Source organism: Tetranychus urticae, chromosome 2 (assembly GCF_039701765.1).
Source record: "Tetranychus urticae isolate SD_2017Ah chromosome 2, NJAU_TeUrti_SD_1.0, whole genome shotgun sequence".
Lineage (NCBI taxonomy): Eukaryota > Metazoa > Arthropoda > Arachnida > Trombidiformes > Tetranychidae > Tetranychus > Tetranychus urticae.
Window position 1 is genome coordinate 10,740,614 of NC_142959.1, and position 26,244 is coordinate 10,766,857.

The window sequence follows — 26,244 nt, forward strand, 5'->3', positions numbered from 1 at the left end:
TAGACATGATTTTCATTAATTCACCGCGTGAAATAGCCTCAGAAAGCTGTTGGTAAATTTCAGTGACCAGATTGATGAGCTGCAAGAATCGACCAACTAGACGAGAATCGTTTTCGTCAATTTTACCAAACATCAGCTCAGTTGGGTCCATGGTCAAAGGTAAACATGTAATCCCAATCAAACATTTTCCATCACAACAATTTGTCGAGCAATTTGAGTAAATATTAAGGTATAAGATGCAGCATTCATGCTCTAGGTTTGTATCGGCCGCTGTGAGCAAGCCAAGGCAGGTCGTCTACAGAATCATTCAGTAAGTATATTCCTGAAACTCAATATGCCTTTTTGGATGCAGTATCTTATACCTTAATCTTTATTTGTTTATCAAAGATATTAATATCAGCACAATGTATCATTCCTACTCATTCCTACTCATTCATTTTGATCAAGTTTAATCACAATCAGACAATTTATTTTGTGCATATTTTTCAGTGCAATAAACTGTTCTTGTGTTTCAAAAAATCAATCATCAGACTTTAATGAGTGGATTAACTTGCATTGAAACTCATTAATGATTCTTTCATTTGTAAATAAACAATCAGAAGCTTTTGTACCTTTGGTTAAGCAAACTGAAAATGAAATAAGTGCATTATTAGTGCGAGTTATTTTCATTAAAAGAAACTAGATTGATTGTAAGGGAATTTAAATTTTGCTATATTTACAATTGAAACGTTATTCTGGTTAACCAGTTGAGGTTGTTGATTTGGGTTTACAATTCGCTGCAACAATTTGACTCTTTGTTTCATAATTGACAAGTGAGTGAGTTTGTGAGTTAAGTCTAGAGTCTCTTGATTGTGAACTTGATATTGTTATTGATTAATTCACAGTTTATTAATTCGTCCGTATTGTTTGAATTTAATCTGATTCATTTAATTAACATATTGTTAACAAAACATTGAGAGACAAAACATCAAGACAAAAAAATAATTCTTGTACCAATTCATTCAAATAGTCAAGGACTGACTAAACTTTGAAAAATATCACTTTTCTATTAAATTTCAAATTGATTTCAATTGTTACCACTTCTTTCATGATCATGTGATTTATCGCGACCCAATCAATCGTGAAAAAGTATTCCAATTATCTCAAATATGGAAATTTAACAATGAACTGTCGGACCAAACTTTTGTTGTTGTGTTGAGTGTACTTTATTGCTTTGTAAAAGAATCACAGATTCTGTTAGTGATAATGAAGTGGTAAAAATGAAATTGTTGCTTGAAGAGAAAGCATAAAAGAGACAGAATTAGAAAGGGAAAGAATGAAAGAAAGAAGCAAAAATCCTAATCATGATGGTGGTGATGGTGACAGTAAGAATTAAATGAAATAATGAATCTTCTTCGCCAACTCCCTTTTCCCTTTACCATCTTCTTCTCACTCATTTATCTTTTATTTCTTCTTCTTCTTCTTCTTCTTCTTCTTCTTCTATCCAAAGAGTAATGTAGAAGAGACTGCGATAGATGAACATAAACGACTATTTAATATGTATAACAATAGGTGGCGCAAAAGAAAGAGTCTCTTTCTTTTCTCTTTCTTTTTAATTATTGAAAAATTGTATTTTAAACAATTAATATTGTACTTTCCAAAAAGAAAGAGAAAAGAAAGAGACTCTTTCTTTTGCGCCACCTATTGTTATACATATTAAATAGTCGTTTATGTTCATCTATCGCTCTCTCTTCCTCCTTACTCTTTGCTTCTATCTCATCGTCTCTCCAATGGCAATTATCGGGATTCTTGGTCTACAATTAATTGTGGTTGTTTTTTCCTATCACAGCTCTTCTCCATTTTCACATATCAACAAAAACTGTGTCATCGACGTTTCTCCCCTAATCAACAACTCAATCAAAATACAAATATCAAATTATCATCAACATGGTGCTTACCAGCTTATTAACCACAGTAACCCTCATGTTCATTTTTAACTGTTTCCTTTTCTTGTTCCTTGTGAAAACATCTAATCAATCACCAATCAACCCTGCTCGTCCCCCAGACTGTCCAGACAAGTGTCAATGTCTTCCAGCAACAGATATACTTGCCGATGGACCAGAAGGCTGGCAAATAGTTTGTGTTGCCATCGGACTTACAACCGTTCCTGATTACAATAAGGTTCAACTACCAAGGCCAGCATATACTCTGGATTTTGATTACAATAATATTACTTCACTTCATGTATTTGAAAATGTGTCTGAGCTTCGTTACCTTGATGTATCTTACAATCAAATCGATTCCATTGAACCGCGTTCCTTTTCAGCTTTACCAAACCTGAGTATCCTGAATTTGAGTAACAATCGCCTCTCATCTTTACCAAGCAATTTATTTGAAAATTTGGATCATTTAATGGTTCTGGATTTAAGTGGAAACAAATTCACATATCTACCAACCGACCTATTTTCCCCATTGTTATCATTGACAATATTGAATGCTGGTAAAAATTTCCTCAGGCATCTCGAGCTTGGTTTATTTGACAAAAATTTGCGCCTTGATGTTCTTGATTTATCTGAAAATCAATTAACATCCATTCCAGTCAACCTTTTGACCAACAATATGATTTTGAAAACGCTTGATCTTTCAGGCAACTCTTTCGATACAGTGCCAAGTGAAGCTTTACAAGGAATACCAAGTTTGGAAGCTTTATCCATTGATGGAAACCCGATTCGTGTATTGAACCATCGATCATTTCCTCATCTTCCAAACCTGGCCAATCTAAGTATCCAACGAATGCCATTCCTTAAGACCATTGAAGAGGTCACTTTCTCGTATTTATGTTCGTTGCAGAAAATTGATATTTCTCAGAATCAGAAGTTAATCAGTATTGATCCAGATGCCTTTCTCGATATGCATCAAAGTCCCAACTGTTCAAGTTTGAAAAAAGTAAATTTACGAAATAACATGTTGACCAAACTGCCGCAATTGGCTTTACCGTGGTGCTCCTTGGAAACTGTTGATTTAACTGGTAATCCATGGCAATGTGACTGTGATTTACGCTGGCTGAGGGAATGTCAACATCTTCTTAAGCCTGGTCTTAGGTAAGACTGCAAAACTAATTACAATTAATTGAAGGCAATGTAGTCAGGCAAGGATAATTTAATTAACCCATGTTCATGTTTTACCTTGTAAATGATTAGCATACCGTTAATCGCCTTCACTTATCAAACTCACATTTCCAATTTTTCCTGTAAACTCATTTCTCTTTCTTGTTCATCAATTTAGGTGTAACCAACCAAAGGAGCTTAATGAACGAGACTTTATTGACATTGATGTGGAGCAATTTACCTGTGATGGTGATTTTGCCTATGAAACAAGAATACAAAGATTCTTAATCATGATTATCGCCATGATTGCCTTTTTTGTCTCTGGAATGATAATAGCTTTATTTATTCAACGACCCATGCTTATGGATTGGGTTTACGGTCGTAAAAAGGGAATCGGTTCCATTTATTATGTTAAAGCACCAATACTTATGACCGAATATTGAAATACAGTTTCACTCTCTTCCATGAATCTAATTTAAATTATGAGCTTTAAATGTGCCTTGCCTTCATCGTACCCAATACTAATCACCAATTATACTTCTAAGTCATAAAACCACAATTAACCCGATTATTAGGAAAATTTGTTACCAGATAATCAGAAATTTGCCTGTTGATCACTTTTTTCCATTACATTGTAAATATAACTTAACTTTGTTAAAATTGATTTTTATTAATCAAATATTGATAGCAATAAATGTTGATCAAAATTGATGAAAAATTAAACTTGTTATCTAGTAAATTAGATGGCACCACTGGAATCAACTGAAATGAAAACTCAAATTTTGATTCAAACTCTGATTATCAACAAATTGATACATAATCCCATTATAATCCTTTAAACATATAATAGTTAAGCCATGTTATCATTGATTCGGTTCAATTCAAGTTCAGTGATAATCATTTCTAGGGAACTTGATGAACTCTTGGCGGTCTTTTGATTACAATTCATATCAGGATCAATACATTTTTATCATCTCATCTCTTAAGTTATTAGTAGTTATTAATAGTTAGTTACTTCATGTGAGAAACGCTCATGTTAATATCCTAAGGTACTGAGATAAATGAAGAAGCTTTCTTTATATTTACTAGAGGCTGCAGCGATCATGACTGATCTCAAATACTGAGTAAATCCTTCCACAGAGTTCAATAAAAGGCTCCAATTCCTGATACAAAAAACATCTTCAATGAGAAAAACTAAAAAATTTTGTCAAAAGCCTCCGATCAGAGTAATTACACAAATGGTTCCAGTTCTGACACCAACTTGATGGCAAAAAACAAAACTGTAATGTGTCAAAAAGAAATTTTGTTGAGTTTGAAAATGATTACAATAACTGGTCTTCTGACAAATTGAGCCATTTTAATTAATTAAATTTGAAAGATATAAAAAATTTAATAAAGTCAGTCATGATTTTCATTAATTCACCGCGTGAAATAGCATCAGAAAGCTGTTGGTAAATTTCTGTGACCAGATTGATGAGATGCAAGAATCGACCAATAAGACGAGAATCGCTTTCGTCAATTTTACCAAACATCAGGTCAGTTGGGTCCATGGCCAAAGGTAAACATGAGATAGAAACAAAATTGAAACAAATAACACCAAAAATAGCAATCAGATAAATTAATTTCATCTTGAATTTAATTGAAACAAATAGCAAAAGGAAATGTGAAAACCTTGAATTGAAGTTGATCAAAAAGATTGCATTGTTAAAGTAAAATCCAAGACAGTTTACCATAGAATCGCATTATTTTCAATCTTATATGCGTATTGCGTATTTACTTATTAAAGTAATTTGTTTATTTGTGATTTATTAAATTTTTCAACCCTTTAATTGATGTCAGCTTATATCGATCCTATTCTGGAAGATTGGGCTTCAAATAATTTACTCTCGTATGGAATTATTCTAATGATTTTGAGTAGCTTTAAAATGTTATTTCATTTGGCGACAATTGGGTTAAATTCATATTTTCGAGATGTTTTAAGGCAGAAAACTTGTGTTCCTGATTCAGTTTCAGCTTTCAAAGCATTTATTGATACTTTTACCGTCTTTGTTAGTTCACTTTTTGCCATTATGGGATCATCAGTTCCGGTTACTTCATTCATTACTCTCAGTCTTTACCTAGTAATGACTCCATTACAAGCGGTACTTCAAATTTCAATTTGCATGAAGTGGATGTTGCATGGTAATATCAATACTATTACATTTACTGGCCTAAACTAATGATTTTGTGAATTTAATTTGTGTTCTTACAGATGTGAAGCATCCAGTCTATCCACTGATTGAGACTTCATTGGATCTGCCAATGTCTATTGTTCAAATACTTGGATTTAGTGTGGCGATTCCATTATTTTATCGGGAATATTTGATATTCAAAGCAAATTATGATATTAAATAGTTTAAACAACGAGCTTCAATGCTAACAGGTTTTATTAGAAACAAGTAATTGATTTTTGTTCAATTTATACACTTGTAAAGGATTGTTAAGGTGTTTGGAGAAACTATATCAACCTAAACAATCAACAAAATTTTATTTATATGACAGTAGAAAGTCAAAGATTTGCAGAAAATAATCCTTTTAGGTTACATGGGGAATCTGTATTCATTTAGATGTTTATATTATTTTACAGATGTGTAAAGCATTACACGGTAATACTTTTTACCTTTAATAAATTATGATAGAAATAATTTGTTTTTTTTGATTCAGGAGAACAGCAAACTATCAATGAATTGCACTGATCAAGCACTAAACTGGTGGTGTGTCAAAATAACCATTTCAACGTAACAAATTCACGTATAGTTGGAGGTATTGGTGGGTGAGAGTCTAGGAAGTCGCTGATTTTTTGTGAACCACAAGCACGAATCAAAACAATTCTCGCTAACAATTTGAGTTTCATTGGTTTATCCTGGTTTTTCATCCAGTCCAGGAATTCGTGAAAAGCAATCATTTCACTTTTATACTGTCGATCAATGTAATCAATATGGCACGAGGTGAATCTCAATTCTGATCGGTTAACAGTTGCAAAATTGTCGTCAAATTTATAACCAATCAAATAGAGAAGTTTAAGGCAATCACTCGATTTTGAACTGAAACGGAATCGATCCAGTTTAAGACCATTGACTAGAGAAGGGTTGAAGTTGATAAGTATTCGAGTAATCTCAAGTAAACCTTGACGAAGTGCTTCCAGAAGATAATTCGAGTCAAGGTAAGCCTTTCGTTGTAATAACAAAGAAACAACTTGGGGTGAATCAAACTCTATGGCTAATCCTAATGGCGTTGTTCCCATGGAATCATAACTGTCAACATTACCACCATAATCAAGTATCCTTTGAATAACTTCTTGGTTACCATTTTGAACAGCTAAATGGATTGGGTAGATGTTTAATTTACATGGTATTTGGGAACAACCAGCAGCGGTTAATAATTGTACAGCCACCAGATCACCTTGAGCCGCTGCATAATGTAAGGGGGTCATCCCATCCTGATCTTGACAATTGACATCAACTCCAGAGGCAATCATCTTGGATAATTTAGAGTATTCGTGACATCTGACGGTCCTGTGGATCTTTGGGACCTTAAATGGACATGGTCCACTGTCTGAACTGAAAACATAATCCAAGGTATGACCAGGACCAGTGCTCCTGGCTCCTTGTGCGTTACCCATTTATCACAATGTAAACACAAGGCTGATGTATACAGGCTTAGTTATTCCAGTTATTTGGGTTACGTCAAAAAAAGAAAGGGAAGATAGGAAAGATCATAAAAACAAACAAAGGTATCAGCTGAGAGAGGAAAATTAAGATGAAAACAAATTGGTGTTGACTGTATTGATAGGCTGTTGATTCAATGTTATTTTATTTGATTCTGAAGATCATCTATTGTAACAAGGAAAACAAAATACACTGAACATAATTTTTTGCTTATTGAGAACACTCACAAAAATGAAGGTTGAAACCTAGTTTATCACCAAATATTGTCACTGAGCCAGTTGCTAATAAGGCACAATTGAAAACTATTTTATCCCTTGTATACCAACAAACCATTGTTACCACTTATTACCTCAGTGCAATCAAGCTAAAGTAAAACCCTCAACACTTCACCACGGTAACAGTTTATTTCCTCCCCCACCAATTTTATGATGCAAATCTAATTTATTTAAATAAAGAAGCGCTTTACTCAAGCTTTCAATTGAAAAAATTGATTTACGTAAATGCTGGTATGTAGATGATTATAATGGAATCGAGCACTATAAAATTTTTTAATTTTTCGAGCCAAAAGACTAACTGCGTTTCAATTCAACGTCACAAATGAAAATAGCCAAATATAACACGTAGTACAAGTATAAAATTTAATGTATTAGCATTTTTACAATTAATTTGATTAGATTCTTTTAAGAGCCACATTTCAATATTTTCAAAGACCCACCATCTCTCTAAATCAAACATTAAAATCAAAACCAACTTTGATCCAACCAGTTTATGGGGTGTTGAGAAAGTTTATGCACAACTTTGGGGGAAAAAATTTAATTTTCTGTTTACACGCAGTTGAGGGATTTTTTCCCCTTGCATAAACTTTCTCAACACCCCATACGTTAGTCTCCTTGGTAACAATTGCTTAAAAAATATCAAACGTCTTAATTGCGTACAGGTATTAATCTTTCGAGTGTTTCATTGATGGACGAAAACAAGGTAATGGTCCTCTGATGACATCATACTTCAATCATGAGAGATAGCGTATCTTCGAATCATTGAAAATATTAATATCCAAACTGATTGTATTGATATAAAAAACAGTAAAAAACTAAATTGATTCATTTTAGTTTTGGTGATTTCTCAACATGATATTCTTGTGATCTGTACATCTTCGATAATTTGAACATCAAATCAGCATTATATAGCTTCCAAAACCTGTAAAACACAAAAAAACTAGATTATTATGAAAATCGATAACATAGCTGATGGAAATTACCTTCACAGATCCTTCAGTGTTTCCGGCTAAAATAACATTTGAGTCTTTTTTCCAGCAAACGGCGGTTATTGCATTTTGAGTGATATTTTTTTTTGACCAATGCGACTAGAGACAAACGATAAAACACAAGAGAATAATAAATTAGGGGAAACCATATGGACTAGAATCAATTTACCTCGATTCCGGTACGAGAAATTGGCCTATCGAAATCAAAAGAGTAGGTTAATACTGGCTTGGAAAATCCTTTGTAATAAATATAAAGTGCATTGTTTTCACTTCCACAACAAATATATTCATCATTTGTTGCTAAACCAACAAATCTATGCACATTAGAATGAGCTTTGAATGTTCTTTCGAATGTTTTGTTACTGCCAACGCTCCATAATTTACAAGTATTGTCAGTAGATAACGAGACAAGCTCGGTAGAACTCATGAATTTAACATATGAAACAGTGTCATGATGTCCTTTGAAAATAAATTCCGGTTTGCTTGGATTCCTCAAGTCTTAATAATAAACGGTATTACCAGCTGAACAGAATGCTAAGTGGTATCGACTTGTAGGATGAAATTTGACTCCACAAACATTAGTATTATGATGATGATTCCTCTGGTGAACACTGGTGTTATCATGGACTGGTTGGTCCTCTTTTTCAGCAACCAGAGAGCTTTCAATTTGTTTAAGTGTCGAAAAATCCACCCTTATAATCTTCAAATCATCAGCAAGTTTATCTAATGGCTCTGGCTTACGAATTTGTATTCTTGTGAGGAATTCTTTAAATAATTCAAATTTGACGACTTTTGAAGATTTCTCTAGTTTCTTTTTTCTCTTCTGTAGCAATTCCACAAGAAACGCCATATCATCAGGGTCGAGATTTTGTGCTTTCTCCGAGAGATTAGAATATACCACGCCGTATGGTTCCTGTTTATATCAGCCAGTCTGAATAAAGTGTCTGCTTTTTTTGGTCACTCTTATAAATCTTTCAATCATAAAATTAGGATAAGTCTTATGGACTATAAAACCACATTTAAGACAAAATTTAGAGGTTTCGAGTTTTTGGTGATGCATTTATGACCTTAAGTATGACCACATTCAGTAACATGGGCATCAACAATAATATTATGACAAATAGGACACGTAAGCTCGTCTAATCGAATGGGCATTGATTCCTCAAAACAACTGGGTTCTTCATCAGTAGAGCGGCTATCATTGTCTCCTGGAATACTTGATAGACGTAACCGTTTACTGCTTGACGTTGATGGTTCCCCGTCCATTCTAAAATGTACAAACCAATTGTAAAAATAAAATTAATCAACAAATTCACAATATGATATACAGATGGTTCGTTTTCTGGTTAATCCGTACTGCATGATGTTTGTAAACACAGGCATAGAAAAATATCCGATCTAAGATTTGTTTATTACAGATATTTATATCAGTACAATGTATCATTGCTCCATTTTCATTGGCAGATCAAGTTTAACGGCTAAATTTTAACCACAATCAGACAATAAGGAAATCAGGCGAAATTTTTAAATGAAATTAACTGTTCTTGTAAATCAAAAATCAATCATTAGACTTTAATGAGTGGGTTAACTTGTTATGTAACTCATTGTCAGTAAAGATTCTTTCACTTGAGAATCAAATATCAAAAGCTTTTGTACCTTTACGATTTATAACAATAAAAAAAGATTCAAAATCGACAATTAAAAAGTATTGATTAATTTTATTCTCTTATAAAATGATAGTTACGTTTAATCAAGAGATTGAATACGTTGATTTGGCTGAGCAAATTGAGCATGAAATAAGAACATTATTAGTGCAAATTAATTACAAGTAAACTTTAATTAAACAGTATAAATCAAGATAATGGATCAAATAATTAGTCGATTTTCATGAGACTAGATTGTAAGGAAATTTAAATTGTTGTTGTTGCTACATTTACAGTTGAAACGTTGTTGATTTGGTTAACCAGTTGAGGTTGTTGATTTGGGTTTACGATTCGCTGCAACAATTTGACTCTTTGCTTCATAACTGAGTTAAGTCTGGAGTCTCTTGATTGTGAACTTACTAATTCAATTATAGCTTCAAGCATCTCTTTAATTTTAACTAACAATTTCTTGAATTGCCTAGCTCTGGGTCTCGTTTCTGATTTTGGTGCCGCTTCGGATCGTAAATTGGCTGACTGTTGGTCAATGTCCAAATCATCATAACTCAAATCATCACCAGTCGTTGTCTTGTTTTCAACTAAAGATGGAGTTGTATCTAAAAGATTATCGATTGATTAATCAACGGTTATTTTAAAATAATTAACTTTTTAATCTTACCTGATGCTTTAATACTAATAAATTGGACACAAAAGACTGTTAAAATCAAGATAAATATTGAATACATTGTGGGTTATGTGCTCAGAACGCTAGTAAAACAATATTGATATTGAGTAATTCACAGTTGATTGATTCGTCCGTATTGGTTGCAAATCATTTGATTCATTTCATTAACAGCTTGTTACAAAACATTGAGAAAGACCAACATGGAAGATTAGTAAGCGTATCATATTCCAAACAGTAATTCTTAAACTCAGAGTATACTCACTTCATTGCTTGTGATTGACCTAGACATCTAATTATGCCATCGGTACAAAAGATTAATTTAAATTTAACTGATATTAAATCATTAAGATTGTCAATTTAATCAGTTAATTCGGTATTTAGTAAGAAAATTGACAAAACGCTGAAATTTGATTTTAGCGGAATTTGGAATAGCCTTGGGATCAGATCCCATTTAGTACCCATTCCGCATGCTCTTTAGTCCTGAGTATTCTGTCTTAATTGATGTTGGTGGATCTAGTTTGTTTAGAGCATTAATTTTAATTCTTTGAATCTATTTAATTATGGCTCCTGTATTAGGCCAATTCGGAAGGACTGTATTTAGTAATTTCGCCAAAGGATATAGCCATCCAAAGGTTAGTATTGATTGTTTTGATCCTCAGTTTGTTGACTTATTTCTCATTGCACTCATTCAATGAATATGATGCAAACAGTTACTATCTGTGACCTTTTATGTCCTTACTTTGATTGTTTCAATTTAAATAATATTTTTTAACACGAATTTCACTTTTATTTTGATTATCAAGGTTTACTTATCTAATACTAGTTCAAGCTTCCGTGAAATGTCACAAGGAAAGAAAATTGTGAGTATCTTATGAGACCCATCAGCAATATTCATTTCCAACAAATACTTTGCTTAACTTATGTTATCTCTATTCTTTTTGTTTGATCTTATTCTATCAACAGTTATTAACCACTGGCTGTTTCTTAACCACAGCTGCTGCAGGATTAGCTTACTCCCTCAATGAATCTGTCAAAGCTATTGATTTAAATTTGCATCCACCGAAATACCCATGGCCACATAAGGGTCACCGGTAAGAATAGTGGAAAATTTGTGTTGTCATGCTAAATGCCATTTTTATGTTACTTTTTGACCTCTCTTAATTTTGATGGTTTATTTTAGTCTTAAATATTTATCTATCTTTTTATTTGAATCTTTTATTGCAGTCATGAGCCTGAACTATTGGCTGCTCTTCCATTTCGGAAGCTTGAATTGGATAAGGCAATTGGACTTTATGATGCTGCCAGGTGAATTAATTTTTCGTTACTTCAAAAATCAATATTCTAATGCTTAATTTCTTTATAGCTTACGTCGAGGATGGCAGGTCTATAAGCAAGTGTGCGCCGCTTGTCACAGTCTTAGGTGAGTCATGAAATAGTTTATTATTGAATAATTAGCAAATTTTAATCTCAATTTTGTTTTCATTAATTCACACAGATTTGTAGCATACCGACAGTTCGTTGATCTTTTCATGACGGAAGATGAAGCTAAAGCTGAAGCTGCTGAGGTAATTCATTTCACTAAGATTATGTGATCTAGTTCTAAATCTTGTCAATAATTTTTCATTAGGCCACGATTACAGATGGACCTGATGCCAATGGTAAAATGTTTCAAAGACCTGGTAAATTGGCGGATTACATACCAAGTCCTTATCCCAATGAAGAAGCTGCTCGAGTCGCTAATGGAGGAGCCTATCCACCAGATCTTTCGAATATTACTGTAGGAAGAGAGGGTGATGAAGATTATGTTTTCAGTTTACTTCGAGGTTATGCTGATCCACCTGCAGGAGTTGAGCTAGGAGAGAATCAACACTTTAATTTGTACATGCAGGGTAACGCAATTGCTATGGCCCAAGCTTTGTATAATGGATTAATTGAATATGATGATGGAACACCAGCAACAGCCAGTCAAATGGCTAAAGATGTTACTCACTTCTTGGCATACTGTGCTACCCCTGAATTAGAATCATGGAAGAAATACCTCTTCAAGGTATGATTTTTTCTTAAAATTTTTTCATCAGTCTTCTCGGTATCTCTATTTCATTATCTAATTTATGTTTCTTTCTGTTTCATCTAACAGTGGACAATTATTTCAACGTGCTTATTTGGACTTGCATGGTACTACAAACGCCATTTATGGGCATCTCTTGTTTATCGAAGAGTAGCTTATCGAGATGTAAATAAGAAACATTAAGGTCTTTACGTTATGGTTATCTCAAACTTGACAACAACAAAGTTGTGGAGTTTTAATTTAAAAATCTACAAAAGAACCATTAGTTGATGAAAAAACAAATTGCGTTCATTATCGTTTTTTTCGTATGTTAATAATTAATGAAGCTGATATACATAATGTTACCAATACAACGCAAAACTTTCTTACAAAACTGTTGAAAAATGGTATCAAAAGAGAAATGAAAAAGTGTTGGGTCCTGTTCCAAAATCATCGATAAACACTATTTTCCTTGTCCAATTTAAGAGTTGCAAAGTCAGTTAGTAGACTAATGGTTGCAAATGCAAATCTTACATTTCCTAAGTTATTTTGCTCCTTAATAATTGTATTTAATTTTTCTTTTTCCCATTCCAATCAGAGTTGAGAGGGTAGTTTTTAATAAAAGGAAATTCAATGGATAATTCATTGGATTTATAGATCGTTGTAAAAATTAAAAATAGTTTATTTGTATTTATACTAAAAAGTACAAAATATTAAGCAATTCAAAAATACCTAATACAAAATGATTTTATGTGCACTGCTTGTGGTGTTAAGAAATCATTGATTGTTCCGAAAGTATTCACTATTTGCAACATTTAAATTGACATGTAGTTAATAGACTAATGATAAAAAAATTCATTTTTCATATTACCTTAACCTGATTTTCAACGATTATAATCACCTTGATTGAACTTACAGTAGCGAGTCTCATACAGTGCGGAATTAAGATGCTTAACGAATCAACTTTATCTAGTCCATAAATAGTCGATTGAAAACATATTATTTTTTGGTATTACTCCATTGAATTAACGATGCAAGTGGATTCAATTTTAATTTTATTGAATTTTGTGAATATTATTTTAGGTAGAATATTCAAATTTTTAATTTTAAAAATTTATTTCATTCAATGTTGATCAAAGAAATATATTGCTATAAGTGAATCTACTAGATCAGTATGTGGATGAAATATCAATTTACCTTAAATGTATATAAATAATTAGCTTGTCGCGCTATTCAATTGAATGAAATGGCACAAAATACTCGGCATTTCTTTCATGAAGAAATTTCCTTCTTTATACAATTTCGTGGACCAGTCGAGTCAAGTGTGAGGGTAAGACTTTCAGGCAATAATCTATCGGGACAGAATGTTCGAATTTCGGTCAAGTTTCTTTATTATGAGCATGAAAGTAAATAAATATCGCTCTTATTTCTGTTGGAACTTATTGTTGGCTCTTATTATTCATCTAAAACGAAAGAAAGCGTGAATTTTGTCATAAAATCTTTATATTTTACTTTTAATAAGTAGAAATCTATAATTATTGTTAAAAATCTTATTAAAATTGTATCTTCACAAATCAATGTCCAATAAAAGGAACAACAAAATCTAAATCAGAATATAATCTAAATAATTTGTCTGCTTTAATTGTTTAACCTTAAATCCATTTGATTCGCGTTGGTCATACAATATGGGTTTTGATTGTTAAATCGAGTCCATTTTTAGGGACTTTTACAAAATTTAATATTAATGATCATGAACAACAAGTGAAAGGCCATCACTTTTAATCCTTTCATTTAAAAACATCAGAACAAAAATTCGATCAGAATCACTCATCTTTTTCTAATCGAGATGGAAGTATTAAAATCGCAATAAAATGTTCTTTTACTAAATATTGATGATCGTCAATATTAAATTTCACAAAAGTCCCCGGTCAATTCTTACAATTGTTAGTCAAATTTTGAAAAAACTATTCTCGGATTAGTATCTTAAGATAAATTTTCACAACTGTTTATTTAAGTGTCCAAATGCATCCAAACCAATTTTTTCGCTAAATTTCATATCTTTGAACCAACCATAAATCTGTTATACTCAGAGTAAAGGAATAAACTTTTGTCATCTTTATCCCAATTAAAAGGTATGTAATTTAATTTGTTTACCATTTACTGTTAATGTACAGTGTTATTATGAGTTGTTTTACCAAAGGAGCTTCTTAAATCACATTACCGTATCGATGCATTATTTTGATGCCATCTCTTTACTCTCACTCTAAGACTATAGTAACACCTTTTACTTTTGCTATACATTTGAAAAAAGCGTTTTTCCGCGATTTCGATACATCTAGGACTTAATTATTGATTATATCAAGTTTTGTTGGTCAATGTATCAGTTAAATAAATAAGCATTAATGTGATAATTTTTTAAAAATTTCAATGGAGTAGGAAATGTGAGTCAATTCTCCTTAAGTGACTGATACATGTATTGAAAAAAATGAAACTTGGTTAAATTACTTGGAAAGTTGACAATACTTAAAATAGACTAGCATTTCATTTAATCTACTTCTGCCATCCTTTTCCCACAAAACAATTGACCTTCACTCAAGAGTATCACAGCCAAACAAATAATTTTTATCATTATCTGAACCAATTCCTAGCATTTATTTTCTTTGTTATTAAATACACATCAATGCTCAATAGCTTAACTTATCAAGTTTATCTTCCTGGTCATTGGTTAAAATGACTTATCCAAATTTTATGTTTGCTTTATTTTTGCCTTCCTCACTCATCTTTTTACTGTTTTTGCGTTAAGTTTATAATTTGTGCTCTTCTTTTATTTTGTTGTTTATTTCAGTTTTTCGAGTTTTTTTTCAAAAATGGCTCATACAGTTTGTACCTACGATGGTGATTTTCATTGTGACCAAGTTTTTGCCTGTTATTTGATTAAAAAGCTGCTTCATGTTAAACCAAATATAATAAGGACACAAGATTCTGCTATTATTGGTAAAAGTGATTTTGTGATTGGTGTTGGATCAGTTTATGACCATAATAAGCAACGCTATGACCACCATCATCTTGATTTAACTTTAAAATCATTGGACCCAAGTAAGCCGTTCAAAATAAAATTAAGCTGTGCTGGACTTGTTTATCATCATTATGGAAGGGATGTCATTGCAAAGATTCTTGGTCTAACCGAACCGTGTTTTAAGGATGAAGTTGAAGCCCTTTTTGATGTGATTTATGAAAATTTTGTCCAAGAAATTGACGCCATGGCCAATCGTACTGCCATTTGTGAAGGAGAACCTAACTTTAAGATTGGTACCGATTTGACGTCTCGTATCAACCGCTTAAGATCAACAAATTCATTAGATGATACCGAAAATGATCTCGCTGAAAGGTAAGCGATTTAATAGTTTTTCCTGTTATTTAGTTGTGCCTTTAAAGTCAATAATTGATCGATACTTTACCGTTTCTTTTTTCCTAAGGTTCATACAAGCCATCATTCTTGTTGGTAGCGAATTTGAAGATATAACGAAGTACTATGGCAATATTTGGTTACCAGCAAAGACTTTTGTCGAAGAAGCTTTACTAAACTGTAAAAAGGTACATTCTTCGGGAGCCATAATTGATTTAAGCCAATCTGGAGAAATGCCATGGATCGAGCATTTGATTAACATTGAAAGAGAGTTAAATATTGAAGGGCAGATTAAGTTTGCCATTTTGTATGATGTCTCTGGGATTTGGAGATTATCCTGTGTGCCTGTTAGCTATTCGTTAAGTGAGCTTCGTATTCCTTTCCATTCTCATTGGTACGGTTTAAGTCAGCACAAGCTTTGTGATATTACTGGTGTTCCAGGATGCATCTGTATTCATCCACTTATTGGTGATTTTGAAACGAAAGAAGCTTGCATTGCCATTGCCGAAAAGATGCTCCAATTAAACGCTGAGAAACATCTAAATCTGAACAAATCCAATTCGCTTTCTGATGGATCATTTTACTCATTGACCGAAAACCTATCAATTGAAGAAAAGTTGAATGAAGCTTACGAACAGGAAGAAACCGATGAAGACCCAAGAAAAGTAAGTGCATCGAGTATTAATCATGTTGTTAATGATAATTGGGTTGATAAAATTGGTGTTGATCGCGATGCTGAAAATGATAATTTTGTTGATGATCAAGATCAAGACTTCTATCCTGTTGAATTAGAAGGCAGCATCGTCAATAAAGATGTAACTATTCAAAGTAATTTAAACAAAGTGAAGTCTGGTGAATGTGAAGAGTTGACAAATATTATCGATTCCAATAATTATACCAATGAAAATTATATAAATGCTGATGAAAATGAATACAGTGATCATGATGATAAAGTTGTTCAAGAATATTTGGAGACGAATGAAGAAGGAGAAGGGGAAGTGGAAGAAGAGGAAGAAGAGGCTGAAGGAGAAGAAGGAGAAGAAGAGGAATTGTACGAAGAAGAGTGCGATGAATTTGATCAACCAGAATATTGTCCGATTTCTCATCTTATTACTATTCTTGAAAATGGCTGTCATCTTTATTCAATTCCACCTCCTTCACTCCCACTGGCTGAATATCATTTCTGCGTGGTTTCAGCTCTAGTCGATCCAAGTGAATTTTACATTCATCTATCTAATGATGACTCTAATCAATTGGATGATATTCAAGAACAATTGTCCAATCATTTTGCTATCATTCAATCTGATGATTTTGATTTGCCTGATGATCCAAATTTGCTCATTGATTCATGTTGGGCTGCCATTTATCCAACTGATAATGAATGGTGTCGAGTTAGGGTTATTGATTTGATACATTCAGAAGAAGATTTAGAAGAAGATTCAGAAGCTCCAGAAGATATTAGATCTCGAAAAATTTTAGTTAAATATATCGATTATGGTACAGAAGAAGTCATAGTTATTGGCGATTTAAAGCCTCTTCCTATCGACTTAATCAACATTCCAGCCTATGCTGTCCGTTGCCGGTTGTCGCATATTTACCCTCCATCTGAAGGATGGTCTATTGAATGTTTAAGATACTTTGAAGATTTGACCGGAATAAAGATTGAACAAATGGTCACAGTCTATGTTACAGAACGGCCCAGTAAAAATAATTATGAAGAACCTCTTTCAGTTTTTTTATGGTTTAGTGATTCAGCTTTAGGTCAGGGTAAAGATATTTTAGTTAACGCTGCCTTAGTAAAAGCTTCTTATGCCCTTACCGACTCAATGGATTGGGTATTAGAAGCTGATGCTCAATCGATCGAAGAAACTCCAGAAATACATTCGAATAAATTTCCTGTTGCAACTTGCTCACAAGTCAAATCAAATTCAATTGACTTTACCTCAGTGAGTATTTTGATTTGTTGAGCATGCAACTACAAATCTATGGTCTATCACTCCTTTCAAACTATGGTCAGCATGATTTAGCATGTTTCATTAGATTTGCATTTTAACGATATACTTTGAATTAGTCGACCTTTAATAATGCTTAATACTTTTATCTGTAAAAAATAGCCAAAAATTGATCCATCTATTGTAAACTTAATAATTTTAATAATTTAAACTATTTAAAATTATATTAACCATGCTCTGATCCTTAATTTCAACCCTAGTTTGCCAAACTTATACAAATAAAAGCTAATTTTAAAATAAAACTACTAGTTTAATAAGTTATTGCACTACCTTCGGTTTAATCAAAGTCTATCACAAGTTACTATTTTCATTTTTTATTTTTTTAGGTTAAACGTTCATCATCAATGAGTGCAATCGAGGAAGAGATTCCTGATGATTGGGATCCAATGAAAGAAGACCATAGGGCTTTGACAAATACTTATGCATTTGACCCTTCGGATACTGGAACAGCAATTTTAGGATACAAGAGTGGAGATTTGGATAAAGTTTGTCAACATTTTTTGAGCGGTTATTGCAAATATGGTGAAAGCTGTGTTTATAAACACTTGAAAAATGATCAAAGTAAGTTATCTGAAATTCAATTCAAGTATTATTAAAATTAGCTAATTGTTCATTATTTTGTTCATTTTTATTTTCAGTGGATTCCTTGGACACTGAAGAAGTGCTTATCGACACTTTTCAATCAGAGCTCGTCAAAGTAGGCATGAGCTTGAAAGCGATTGTAACTGAATGTTTAAGCCCATATTCCCTTTATGTTAAACCTACTGAGGACATATTTCTTGAACAGAATTTTGAGTCGAGAGTAGGTGCTCATTATGACTTCATCGATCCAACATTGGAAAATTACCTCAACTTAACCAAAGAAATGACTGACTTCTACCGAAGAGCAGAAAACAAGGAAAATTTCTTAATTTATCCAGCGATTGGAAGTCTTGTTGCTGCTAGAAGTGATTCTGTCTTCTTCCGTGGAAGAGTGATAGACATGAGCTACGATGAGGATGAACTCCATATCATGAATATCGACACAGGAGTTGAGTTGATGGTTGATAGAAGAGAAGTCCTTTCATTGAAACCAAAATTCGCAACATTACCTCCAGCCGCTGTTCACTGTGCTGTCGATGTTCCCCAAGGAATATCTATTACTGACCAAGTCATGTAAGAATCTAAAAATCAGCACAAATTTTTAACTGATGTTTATATTTCATGCTATTCTTCCTAATACATTATGCTTTCCAATATCTTCTCGCAACAGGAATGATTTCAGTGATTTGGTTCTCCATAAAAGGTTTAGGGTTCAATTTGTTGACAAGTAAGTAAACTGAGCCTTTGTCAAGATTACAAATCTAATGTTTTATTTTTAAACAGGGACATGGAAGGTCGCTACAAAATAAACCTATTTAATCTGGACGGAGAACCATTTGTCATCGATTGGGATCTTTTATAAGTACATTTACAAAAAGTGGCTAGAAAAGGCAATCAATTTAAAGAAATGATTGACTTATGGACTTAAGTCAAGTTTGTTGATAATTATATTGCTTGATTTAAGCTCAAATCAATCAAATAAACTCAGTTTCTTTTTCACAATCAATATTTTTCCATTTCTACATCTTCTTTTTTTCTGATTGAATTTTCAACTCGTTTTGTAGCAATTTTCCGCAAATAGTAAGGTAATATGGCACTAATTGCTACATAAACCAACGACATGGAACCTATGTAGTAGACAAAAATGATAGGATGTCTGTCAATGTAGACAGATAAAATGGCAGTGTGAATCGTTTCACCTAAAGTACCACAAACCAGAATAAAAGATGTAATTGAGTTTGACATGTGAAAATATTTTTCCAATGAAGCAAAAGATATTGAAAAAACTGGTGAATAACCGATTCCAAGCATAACAAAGGCAATCCATGCATAAATGGCTTTGGAAGCAGCATTCGGTACCAGAGCGACAACACCTCCAAGTATTATAAGTAAATTGAAATGAAAAAGTCGACTCTCTTTAATTAACAAGGTAAGTGGAATGAAAATTAGACGGTAAAATGAAAAGGTGGACCAATAGACTGTAGCCAAAAGAACTGCAATTTGCTTTTCCATTTTAAGATCAGCCTTGACAGCAAATGCAGTACATAAGTTGCCTGGAAATAGACGGGAAACACAGATCAGGTCAGTTAAATTTCAAATATTAAACAAATCACATTTCATTGAAATAAACTTACCGATTGCTGCTTCTGAACCAAAAGTTAAGTTTGCCAGGATTGCAACCATAACGATAGCAATAACCTTTTTAATTTTGCTTGTTTTAACGGCATTTCCATCAACTTCTTTGTCTTCATCTTCATCTTTTCCAGCTTTCAGATTTCTTTCATAGAGATAACAGAAAAAGACTGGAACTGAAACGAGGACCAATATACCGCCTAAAATTAGAAATGAATATTGAACTTTAACCTGATCTGGTGGGTAGCCACCAATGTATTTGTTGTCATCTGAAACGGTATCATTGCCAATGAAAGTTGCGTTTGTTGACTCTAAACCCCTCAACTGGCCGGTATTTGGAAGGAGAAAGGGTCTGGTGAAAATCGGTGTAATTAAAGCCCCAACACCATAACACATGTGTAAAACTTGAAGCCAATTGATTCCTTTTGCACCCCAAATCCTCAATATTATCACATTACAATCTGTCAGCATAAAAAAATTATACTCAAATCAATAGTATAAAGTTATTCAAAAAAGGTGAAAGAAAGCTTTTCGCTCTTACAAATGTCCAAAATTCCTTGAGCAAAACCAGAGACTACGATACAAGAAATGATGACTTCAAGTATGGCAAACCAAGGTGCAATGATGAGGAAAAGGCCAGCAACCAAATCAGCCAGTGAAAGAGCCAGGTAGTCATTGATACGTTCACCGAGAAGGCCACCTTTCAAGGGAAGTCAAAACTTAAGTTATAACAATTGGTTAACACTTTGAAGTTAAACAGTTCTCAATCGAAACATGGCATGATTTATCAATCTATCAATTCTGGGTGCTTCAATTTAGCACTGAACTGTTTGATATCAAGATTATAACAGTGATTGCTCAATAGAAACTTGATTAATATTGTTTTCTTCTTTCATAAATCATCAAGAGCATCAAGATAATCATCAATCGATAAGGTTTGTGTTACAATTAACCACTTTACTGTCTTCCGAGTTTGTATCAAATTGTTTCATTTTCATCATTTAAATAAATTAACTCACACGCAGAAGCTCCAATGATATATCCAACGGAACGGGCCTGAACAAGCTTGGAAGTAGCATCAAAAGATCGTTGAACACGAATTTGCAGGTCGAGTAATGAGCTTCCAACTAAAGTATTGGTTCCACCCAAACCAGCAAAGGTTATGTACGTTAACATTGATTTGAATATTTTGTATTTATGGACTTTTATGAATTCGAATAACTTCATTTTCACTTTTTCTTGGCACTTTCAACAGATAACAATGGAAATTCACATGTGAATTCATGAATGAACTAGACACTTGTAGGTACTGTGGTTGGTGATTGTGATTTAGTAGATGATTAACAAGGGTGTGAATAGAGTTTGCAACTGCATTTTAGTTGAACCGCAATAAAAAAGTTCAGAGTTTTGTCTGTTGACTTGACTTGTACATTTGAAACGAAATATGTTCATTGAAGATTTAGAAAGTGGCGGAAAATTTATTGAAAAATGCAGTAACAGCAATATAAAATAATCATCAATCGTTTGATAGTCAAATGTAATCAAAAGTGGATCACGAAAGAATAGAAATGATGAAAGTGCCAATGAAAGAGTCAAAGTCAATTGTTTAATCCCACTTTTACAGTATCTCATAACAATGTTTCATTTCACATCAGAATATAATCTTATCAAGACGAAAAAAACTCATTACTTTACATGCTATTGAAAAAACATGTTGCATAAAGTATGAGCTTTTCCTGGTTAAATTGTTCTTGGGTAAAAACCTGTCAAATTGCATTTTATAGTTTGATTCCATTGAGAAGAGTGATTTTAAAGCAACTTATTCAGTGACTTCGGATTTTTTTGAGCTAGGTGACTCCAAGCAAATTGTGACTGGACCATCATTAACAATATTGACATGACAAGCTGTCTGGAATCGTCCCTCTAGAACAAAAAGATAGATATTCATGATAAATTCTAGCAGTAAGTTGGTAAGCAAGAAAAAAACTCAACTGTACCTTTAATCAAATCAGGATCGTAGCTTTTCTTCAATTTTTCGAGGAAAAGTTGATACAACTCACGAGATTTGTCGGGAGACATTGATTGATGAAAGTCAGGCTTATTGCCTTTCAGAACTGCATACAGAGTGAACTGCGAGTAGGCAAGATTTAAACATGGAATTATTAACACAGTTTTCTGAATTAAGAATTGTATCAGAATACCTGAGAACAACAAAGAATTTCATATTTTTTATCTTTGACACTGAGATCCCATCTTTTACCATCTTCGCCATCAAATATCCTCATATTTATCAATTTACGAACTCTATTGAACAGAAAAAAATTGAATTACCTTTTGAATTGGTATAAAAGAGCAGATAAATTAAAATAAACTTACATGTAATCAACATCAGTCACAGTGTCATCTTTTGATAAACCGACAAGAACACATATTCCTCTACCAATTTCAGATATAATTTCATTATTTACTGTAAAATTAAAGAAACAAAGTGGTTGCATTATTTGTTGTTGTTAGCGTTTGAAATAAACAGTTTCTTATTTACCTGAAACTGAAGCCTTAACGACTCTTTGGACAACAGCTTTCATTTTGCATGTGTTTAGTATAAATATTTTGGCCTAAAGTTGAGATATTAATTAAACATTGATATGAAAATTTTCAGAAAAGTTGGAATAAATAAAACAAATTGACCGGATTACATTAAGACATGAGACTCTGTGATACAATAGTTGTTGATACCGGTTGCCTGTTTGCATTAGAGATACCATTCTTAGATTAAAGCGCTATTTTCAAATTTTCTTGAATCACTCAATATTTAAATATTAATATTAAAATAATATAAAAAATACCCCCGATCGACAGTTTTCGAGAGAATCAAGTACAAAGTTGAAGTTTCGATCACCTTTTTCACAGTCATGGGACCAGTTCTTTTCGTCAAACGTCATTTTATGTGTAACTTTTGATGGTCAACCAGAAAATGCACTTACAGACGCGAATATAATTGGTAAAAGAATCTCGAGTTATCAATATCGAGGCTCATAGTTTTAAGGCCAAGTGCCAACTATTCATTTAAAGACTTATTCAACGTTTCTTAATTGCTCAATGAGTACATAATCTTAGCATAGCATCTATTGTACATAGCATTATTCATTATGATTATTAAAATGCCAAAATACTTATATCTGCTCACATAAACTGACTCAAAATTTAACTTTATAGCTCGAATTAAAACAGATTAAGATCGAGTCAATCTTTCTAAGAATCTTTCTAAGTGCAAATTGTGGTTATATACGTGAATTATCTGAATAAAAAGCCAATCAGTAAAATGAAGTCTTTTTTAATTACAATTTACACCATCTAATTTATGTGAAGGTTAAGTGAAGTCATCAAATTACACAAAATTACACAAATTGCACCTACTCTTCAAGCCATTATTCCCATTAATTATGGGTATCAAAAAGTCGCGGGGTTTCATATGCTCGCGTTTGCTCATTTATGGCATCTAATCTCTTAGTTTGTATACTCAGGCTTCTAATTTAGAAGGTAGCGATCTAGGCCAATCAGGTATCAACGAGGGGAGTTCGAAGCAAAAGCTACTCGACGGCTCTCATTTTCATTAAAATTACATTTGACATTATCTTTGTCTTATTTGTATGAGCTCATCCCTCTGAACAATGCTTAAATACCAGTGTCAATTATGATATGGAATCAGTTTTTCTTGAACTTGTTCATTTGATAGAGTCGCTCTGTTGCAGCATTCAATCTCAATAATGGTTAAGCAAACTTTAATCTTTGTTAAGCCCGGCGAGTTACGTCTTGATGAATACCAAGAAGATGATGAGCCATCCGAAACAGGTAATTCGTAAACAATAACTTTTTCCTAGCTCATGTATTTAAATAGTTATATTTCACACAACTATTTACACAAAGTTGATTTAACTCTTTGTGAAGTGTTAATTTACTTTAAATTGATCTCAACAAACCAGTGTAAATCGATATTTTTGTTTACTTTGTTTAGAGGTTTTGATTGATGTAGCTGCTTGTGGTATTTGTGGAACCGATCTTCATTTACATGTTTGCGGTAGAATCGGTCCATTCAAAGCCAAGGAGAACGCAATTATGGGTCATGAAGCAAGTGGAACCATTGTCAAAGTTGGGTCCAAAGTAACCAACGTCAAGCCTGGTGATAGAGTTTGTATCGAACCACATGAACCCTGTTGGGCTTGTAATTTTTGTCGAATCGGATCAAGTAATTTGTGTCCCTATGGTGACGTATCTAGTTGCGGAACAAATAGATACGGATTCTTCCGATCAACCAATGTTTGGCCTGCCATTTTGTGTCATAAGTACGAAATCCCTATTTCCATTCCTCTCAGCCTTTTGCTCTTGAAGTTTTACTAGTAAGCCAAGACATTACAATAATTCGACTTGTGCTGAACCAGTTTTCACAATAGGAGGCAATGTTTTCCAATGAGCAAGAGATGTGAAAACTAATTCAGCCCAAGTGGAATCACTTTAAATAAAATTAATATTCCACAGATTACCAGAAAACATGACACTCGAAGAAGGTACTTTAGTTGAACCAGTTGCTTGCACTGTCTGGGCAATAAAACGAGCCAAGTTAGAGGGAAATGATTCAATCTTTATCATTGGTGCTGGTCCAATTGGTTTATTATGTTTGATGGTTTCCAAGGCTTTCGGTGCTGGCAGAATATGCATAACTGATTTAAATGAAAAGCGCTTGTCCATTGCCAAATCTTTAGGAGCAGATTACACGTTGTTAACCACTCCCGGGGAAACATCGGAAGAGATTGCTGAAAAGGTCAAGAAAATAATGGGTGAAGCGCCTGATGTTGCGATAGACTGTACTGGTCTTGGCCCATGTATCAATACATGTATTTTGACAGTCCAAAGGGGTGGAAAAGTTTTGTTGCCAGGATTGAGCGCCAGCTTATCTAGTGTTGATTTAACTGTTGCATCGTTGAAGGAACTAAATCTGATTGGTGTTAATCGGTTCAATAATACGTAAGTAACTTCCAATATAATTTTCAGAGTGAATCTTCGAGAAATCAGTAAATTCTTTAACCATTATCTTTCTGAATAGATTCCCAACTGCTATTGATCTCATCTCCAGTGGAAGAGTTAATGCCAAAGCTTTGATCAGCCAGGTAATTAGCTTGGAGGATTATCAAACAGCTTTCGATGCTCTTAAGAAGGGCCAAGGAGTTAAAATATTACTTTCACCAAAACATAATAAATAAGCTTGATATATGTAACTGGTGACTTCAATTTTGAAAACTTACCTAAATAAAATATTGAAATCAACAAATTAAATGTGAAAAGCGTTATAATCAAAAATAAATTGAATAGTCGCAAACGGTCAAAAATTTTTGCATAACTAACGTGTAAATTGAAATGAATCGACAAACTCAAAGCAATTTCACGTCGAATAACGGTTGTTAGCAATAAGACATATAAACACAATCATCACATTTATACACAAATCGACACAAAAGAGCGAACACGCGTGAAAATGAATTTATTTCAAATTTAGACTCTATCAGTTTGTAGGGACATAAGAACTGCGTTCATTTTTTCAATTTAAAAATTTCTCTGATCAATAGTTTTCGAGAAAACCAACTTCTAACAAACTTGTAAGTTGAAACTTCGATTGATTTTTGTAGAAGTATGGAAGCAGATTTTTTCATGAAACTTCATTTTACTGGAGTAAACTTTGATGATCAACCAGAAAATGAACTTATTTTGCAAAATAAAATTTTCTGTTTCTGAACAAATCAATAAATTCGATTTTCAGTTAAACCGATCGCATTCTATGACCGTAAGAATTAGCAATCTGAAACTGATTATTTATCACTGAAAATTGTTGGTACACATCATAGACTAAACACTTTTTTCAATCAATCAACATTTCTCTTGATTTTGGCCATTGGCCTTAAAACTTTGAACCTCAATATTTCGAAATGTTAGCATCTAGAACCATCATTCTTCTACCCATTTAACTCTTTATTAATTATCAATTCAGGGTGTATCCGGTCAATGGAAAAAATGTTGGTTAATCTTGGTTAAAAGACTATCTTGGTTAAAAAGTTGTTAAGAAAAAGATGTTCTTATCTCATCTTTTTCTTAACAACTTTGTCTTTTAACCAAGATTAACCAACATTTTTT

At 33.0% G+C, this 26,244-nt stretch overlaps 8 protein-coding genes across 10 annotated transcripts in view; 4 read left to right on the forward strand and 4 right to left on the reverse strand.

The window, feature by feature from the left end:
* Positions 1–19,431, forward strand: part of LOC107359465 (uncharacterized) — a 42,274-nt gene extending 22,843 nt beyond the window's left edge. Inside the window, exons 1-7 of one of the 2 annotated variants that reach the window (XM_015925941.3) lie at positions 14,354–14,561; positions 15,275–15,817; positions 15,906–17,781; positions 18,174–18,408; positions 18,486–19,002; positions 19,100–19,156; positions 19,213–19,431. In XM_015925941.3, coding sequence (XP_015781427.1) covers positions 15,297–15,817; positions 15,906–17,781; positions 18,174–18,408; positions 18,486–19,002; positions 19,100–19,156; positions 19,213–19,291 — 3,285 coding nt within the window. In that variant the 5' untranslated portion in view covers positions 14,354–14,561; positions 15,275–15,296 and the 3' untranslated portion in view covers positions 19,292–19,431. Of the gene's footprint in view, positions 1–14,353; positions 14,562–15,274; positions 15,818–15,905; positions 17,782–18,173; positions 18,409–18,485; positions 19,003–19,099; positions 19,157–19,212 lie in introns of those variants that run through there. The other variant, XM_015925938.3, reaches the window with a different exon arrangement.
* LOC107359468 (uncharacterized) lies at positions 1,840–3,854 on the forward strand. The gene is made up of 2 exons (XM_015925943.3): positions 1,840–3,080; positions 3,265–3,854. The coding sequence occupies exons 1-2, from the start codon at positions 1,927–1,929 to the stop codon at positions 3,527–3,529; spliced, it is 1,419 nt and encodes a 472-aa protein (XP_015781429.2). The 5' UTR covers positions 1,840–1,926; the 3' UTR covers positions 3,530–3,854.
* On the reverse strand, positions 7,826–9,440 carry LOC107359473 (E3 ubiquitin-protein ligase COP1-like). Its single transcript, XM_015925949.3, is given in 3 exon segments — positions 7,826–7,990; positions 8,052–8,156; positions 8,227–9,440. Coding segments are annotated over 3 exon segments (804 nt in total). The 5' UTR covers positions 8,908–9,440; the 3' UTR covers positions 7,826–7,972.
* LOC107359475 (uncharacterized) lies at positions 9,756–10,798 on the reverse strand. Its single transcript, XM_089267470.1, has 3 exons — positions 10,645–10,798; positions 10,377–10,553; positions 9,756–10,314 (listed from the first exon to the last, which is right to left on the reverse strand). Exons 2-3 carry the CDS (start codon positions 10,441–10,443, stop codon positions 9,968–9,970), a joined length of 414 nt encoding a protein of 137 aa, XP_089123596.1. The 5' UTR covers positions 10,444–10,553; positions 10,645–10,798; the 3' UTR covers positions 9,756–9,967.
* Positions 10,873–13,106, forward strand: LOC107359470 (uncharacterized). Its single transcript, XM_015925946.3, has 8 exons — positions 10,873–11,014; positions 11,186–11,242; positions 11,346–11,473; positions 11,607–11,687; positions 11,746–11,802; positions 11,878–11,947; positions 12,010–12,429; positions 12,520–13,106. Exons 1-8 carry the CDS (start codon positions 10,943–10,945, stop codon positions 12,631–12,633), a joined length of 999 nt encoding a protein of 332 aa, XP_015781432.1. The 5' UTR covers positions 10,873–10,942; the 3' UTR covers positions 12,634–13,106.
* Positions 19,173–21,504, reverse strand: LOC107359469 (sodium-dependent glucose transporter 1A-like). The gene is made up of 4 exons (XM_015925944.3): positions 21,081–21,504; positions 20,603–20,761; positions 20,064–20,522; positions 19,173–19,982 (listed from the first exon to the last, which is right to left on the reverse strand). The coding sequence occupies exons 1-4, from the start codon at positions 21,286–21,288 to the stop codon at positions 19,432–19,434; spliced, it is 1,377 nt and encodes a 458-aa protein (XP_015781430.2). The 5' UTR covers positions 21,289–21,504; the 3' UTR covers positions 19,173–19,431.
* A 141-nt stretch (positions 21,505–21,645) lies between these two features.
* On the reverse strand, positions 21,646–22,767 carry Dtd (D-aminoacyl-tRNA deacylase). Of its 2 annotated transcripts, XM_015925950.3 has the most exons (5): positions 22,604–22,767; positions 22,438–22,528; positions 22,263–22,365; positions 22,059–22,191; positions 21,646–21,984 (listed from the first exon to the last, which is right to left on the reverse strand). In XM_015925950.3, exons 1-5 carry the CDS (start codon positions 22,644–22,646, stop codon positions 21,881–21,883), a joined length of 474 nt encoding a protein of 157 aa, XP_015781436.1. In that variant the 5' UTR covers positions 22,647–22,767; the 3' UTR covers positions 21,646–21,880. The 2 variants fall into 2 exon arrangements, with proteins under 2 accessions (XP_015781436.1, XP_089123595.1); XM_089267469.1 differs by lacking the exons at positions 21,646–21,984; positions 22,059–22,191; positions 22,263–22,365 and having other exon boundaries at positions 22,434–22,528.
* Positions 22,768–23,572: 805 nt separating this feature from the next.
* On the forward strand, positions 23,573–25,400 carry LOC107360008 (sorbitol dehydrogenase-like). The gene is made up of 4 exons (XM_015926617.3): positions 23,573–23,913; positions 24,077–24,404; positions 24,598–25,083; positions 25,163–25,400. The coding sequence occupies exons 1-4, from the start codon at positions 23,829–23,831 to the stop codon at positions 25,317–25,319; spliced, it is 1,056 nt and encodes a 351-aa protein (XP_015782103.1). The 5' UTR covers positions 23,573–23,828; the 3' UTR covers positions 25,320–25,400.
* The last annotated feature ends 844 nt before the right edge of the window (positions 25,401–26,244 follow it).